At 37.3% G+C, this 4,434-nt stretch overlaps 1 protein-coding gene across 1 annotated transcript; it reads left to right on the top strand.

Moving 5' to 3' along the window:
• Positions 1-3,169: 3,169 nt before the first annotated feature.
• Positions 3,170-4,099, top strand: LOC122688053 (olfactory receptor 4A47-like). The gene has a single exon (XM_043893864.1). The coding sequence runs from the start codon at positions 3,170-3,172 to the stop codon at positions 4,097-4,099; it is 930 nt and encodes a 309-aa protein (XP_043749799.1).
• Positions 4,100-4,434: the final 335 nt, after the last annotated feature.

Raw genomic sequence — 4,434 nt, 5'->3', positions numbered from 1 at the left:
GAAGGGCATGGCAACCCACTCCAGTATTCTTGCCTGGAGAATCCCATGAACAGAGGAGCCTGACAGGTTACAGTCCATAGAGTCGCAAAGACTTGGACGTGACTAAAGTGACTGAGCCCATGTGTATAATTCTTCATAACAAGTGAAAATTTTTATTTTCTTTTAATCATGTTATTTCTTTTCATTAAGATATTTTGGTCTATATTAATGTAAATAATTGAATAAAAATATTTGTTTTCTCACCATCTTTTACATTTCAGAGGGATATAAACTTGCTGATATGCTTAAATTGAATTTCTGATATTTTGTAAAAAAAAAAAAAAAAACAATGAAGACTGATTATCTATGTTGGTTCAAGAACTCTGCTACTTACATATATGTAGCCCATTAGATACTCAGAAAAACTCAGTTAACTATCAAAATCTCATTTTACAAATATGAAAAGTATGACCCAGAGTGGTGATTGACACTTATTTAAAGTATTACACCTAGATTTATAAAAGTATATTTTCCGTTCAGTTCAGTTGCTCAGTCATGTCTGACTCTGTGTAACCCCACGGACCGCAGCACGCCAAGCCTTCCTGTCCATCCCCAACTCCCGGAGTATACCCAAACTCATGTCCATTGAGTCAGTGATCACATCCAACCATCCCTTCCTCTGTCAGCCCCTTCTCCTCCCGTCCTCAATCTTTCCCAGCATCAGGGTCTTTTCAAATGAGTCAGTTCTTCACATCAGGTGGCCAAATATGGGAGTTTCAGCTTCAAAATCAGTCCTTCCAATGAATAATCCAGACTGATTTCCTTTAGGATGGACTGCTTTGGATCTCCTTGCAGTCCAATGGACTCTCAAGAGTCTTCTCCAGCATCACAGTTCAAAAGCATAAATCCTTTGGTGTTCAAGTTTCTTTATAGTCAAACTCTCACATCTGTACATGACTACCGGAAAAATCATAGCTTTGACTAGACGGACCTTTGTTGGCAAAGTAATGTCTCTGCTTTTTAATAAAGTATATTTTACTGGTTTTGAAATAGGTTTCATGATAAAAATGATATATATTTTCTAAAAGAAGACTTAAAGACATTCGAGTTACACATATTAATGATGAAGTTTATGTAAAACCCAGTTTCATAAGGCTTTTGGTTTTCATGTCATATAAACTAGGTCACTGGAGTAGAAAGAGACTTTTATAATCAAATCTAATAGTTTGTTAAATGGAAACCTCAAGGAGTGTTCACTATCACTGAGTAACAAGTGGAACAAGATTAGAACGTGGCTGGTTAAGACTTCTATGACATTTGCCACAAAAAGGTTAAAAAATTAAATGAAGTCAGAAGCCATCTTTTAAACTCAAGAAGTATCCTTATCTAGAAATGAAGGAGAGTTTAATGAAAAGATGCTTCCACAGTCACACTACTATTTTTGTCCTCTGATAGTATCACTCTTGGTATATGCCCTGACCATTAATTAATTAGTAGACACTTCGAGATGGCTCTGAGTTTACATTATCTGAAAAATGTGACACAACATAAAGTAACTGGTAAATATTTGTAAATTGTATAAATAAGATTAAACTTACAATATGTTGTTCTACAGTATGTCCCATCATTTTAGAGGTAAAATGTTTTCAATCTCTGAAATTACATTCTACTAAAGAATAAATGGAACTATAGAGATGGAAAAGCACTTTGCCTATTTGAGGGCTATCCTGTAATTAAAAGATGCTTACTCCTTGAAAGGAAAGTTATGACCAACCTAGAGAGCATATTAAAAAGCAGAGACATTACTTTGCCAACAAAGGCCCATCTCGTTAAGGCTATGGTTTTCCCAGTAGTCATGTATGGATGTCAGAGTTGGACTGTTAAAAAAGCTGAGGGCCGAAGAAAGATACTTTTGAACTGTGGTGTTGGAGAAGACCCTTGAGGGTCCCTTGGACTGCAAGGAGATCCAACCAGTCCATCCTAAAGGAGATCAGCCCTGGTGTACATTGGAAGGATTGATGTTGAAGCTGAAACTCCAATACTTTGTCCACCTGATGGAAAGAGCTGACTCATTGGAAAAGACCCTGAGGCTGGGAAAGATTGTGGGCAGACAGAGAAGGAGACAGAGGATGAGACAGCTGGATGGCATCACCGACTCGACAAACATGAGTTTGAGTCAACTCCGGGAGTTGGTGATGGACAGGGAGGCCTGGCGTGCTGCAATTCATGGGGTTGCAAAGAGTCGAACACGACTGAGTCACTGAACTGAACTGAACTGAACAGCTAATACAGTGACCTTTAATCTTTATATTCAAATTTTTTCTACTGACTGAATATGTAGATTATCTTAAGTGAATCTTCAGTATTATGGTTTTGTGACTTTAAACATATTGCATCTTTTCATGTTATTCCCTGCTATCCTCTTCTGTTTACCTTCTTCTTTAAAATCAGGCAAAGCATTGCTTCCTCTGGGAAGAATTTCCTGGTATCAATTTGATTTAGGTGTTCCTTAGCACAACAGGAATATATTTATAATTAAATTGGTTATAAATTATATAATCCAATCTTCATGTATTAAATCACTGAGAGTATGGAAACAATCTTATTCAATATGGTAATCCTAATTTCTGTGATAGGATGTTTGATACAAAGAGCTGCTCCACAGGCATCTTTAAAAAACCTCTTATTTTATTTTGGAGTATAGTTAATTAACAACGTTGTATTAGTTTCAAGTGTACAACAATGTGATTTACTTGTATTTATACATGCATTTATTATTTTTCAAATTCTTTTCCCATTTTGGTTGTTACATAATATCAAGCAGAGTTCTCTGTGCTATAGAGTAGGTCCATTCACTTTTGACTGAATGAACAAAGACAATATCAAGCTTTGTTCTTGTTGCTTAGTCAGTAAGTTGTGTCCAACTCTTTTGTGATCCCATGCTCTGTAGCTCACCTGGCTTCTCTGCATGGGAATTCCCAGGCAAGAATACTGGAGTGGGTTGCTGTTTCCTTTTCCAGGGATCTTCCTGACAGAGGAATTTAACCTGCATCTCTGCATTGGCTGGCAGATTCTTTACCACTGAGCTACATGAGAAGCCATATTTAGCTTATAATAGTTTAAAATATTTTTCCTTGTTTTATAGGTAAACTATTTCTAATATGTGAAATCAGTACCTATAAAAGAATAGATGGGATCAAGGAACAATGTGACTCACTTTGTCCTTTTGAGCCTCACACAGAAACCAAAGGAGCAGAAAGTCCTTTCTTTTATGTTCTCGCTCTTTTACATTTTGACCATGGTGGGCAACCTGCTCATTGTTGTGACCGTCACTGTCAGTAAGACTTTAAACTCACCCATGTACTTTTTTCTTGCTAGCTTATCATTCATGGACGCCATTTATTCTTCAGCCATTACCCCAAAATTGATTTCTGATCTGTTCTTTGGGGAAAATACCATATCTTTCAAATTTTGTATGGCTCAGCTCTTTATAGAGCACCTTTTTGGTGGATCTGAAGTCTTTCTTCTGTTGGTGATGGCCTATGACCGCTATGTGGCCATATGTAAGCCCTTGCATTATTTGGTGATCATGAGACATAGGGTGTGTGTTGCGCTGCTGGTGGTGTCCTGGGTTGGAGGTTTTCTGCATTCAATTATTCAACTTGGCACTGTTTATGGGCTCCCATTCTGTGGCCCCAATGTCATTGATCACTTTCTCTGTGACATGTTCCCTTTACTGAAACTCGTCTGTACTGACACCTATGTCATTGGCGTCTTAGTTGTGGCCAATGGAGGACTGATCTGCACTATTGTGTTTCTGCTCTTACTCGTCTCCTATGGAGTCATCCTGCACTCTCTGAAGAACCTGAGTCAGGAAGGGAAGCGGAAAGCCCTCCAGACCTGTGGTTCCCACATCACTGTGGTTGTCTGCTTCTTTGTTCCCTGTATTTTCATGTATGCAAGACCCACTAAGACCTTCCCCATTGACAAATCATTGAGTGTGTTTTACACAGTCATAACCCCCATGCTGAACCCATTAATATACACTCTGAGAAACTCAGAGATGACAAATGCTATGAAGAAACTCTGGAGAAGAAACATCATATCTTGTAGCAAATAAGTTTGACATTCACCATGAAGAGGTTCATATAACTTCAGGGCCCATCTCCTTAGAAACCAACAGCTTGTTAAAATGGATTCACCTACCCCATTCGTTTAAAGCATTTTTATAATTATAATAATTAACTGTATAATTGGGTTACTAAGATGCCTCTCTGGTAAAATGTCAGCTCTGTACATAGCATTTTGGTTATCCCTTTGCCTAGTAAGGGGTAATATGTATAAGGAGGAAGTTGATAAAAATATATAATAAATAAAATGTTTACAATTTCAATGATTTTTAATCAATTTATTTATCTTTAAAATTATTTTCTGAGACTTAGTTTTATTTTTTAG

Source organism: Cervus elaphus, chromosome 32 (assembly GCF_910594005.1).
Source record: "Cervus elaphus chromosome 32, mCerEla1.1, whole genome shotgun sequence".
In the NCBI taxonomy this organism is placed as follows: Eukaryota; Metazoa; Chordata; class Mammalia; order Artiodactyla; family Cervidae; genus Cervus; species Cervus elaphus.
This window is presented reverse-complemented; position numbering and strand designations above follow the sequence as displayed.

Coding starts and splice junctions, on each gene's coding strand:
- LOC122688053 (XM_043893864.1), top strand. CDS start 3,170: ATGGGATCAAGGAACAATGTGACTCACTTTGTCCTTTTGAGCCTCACA.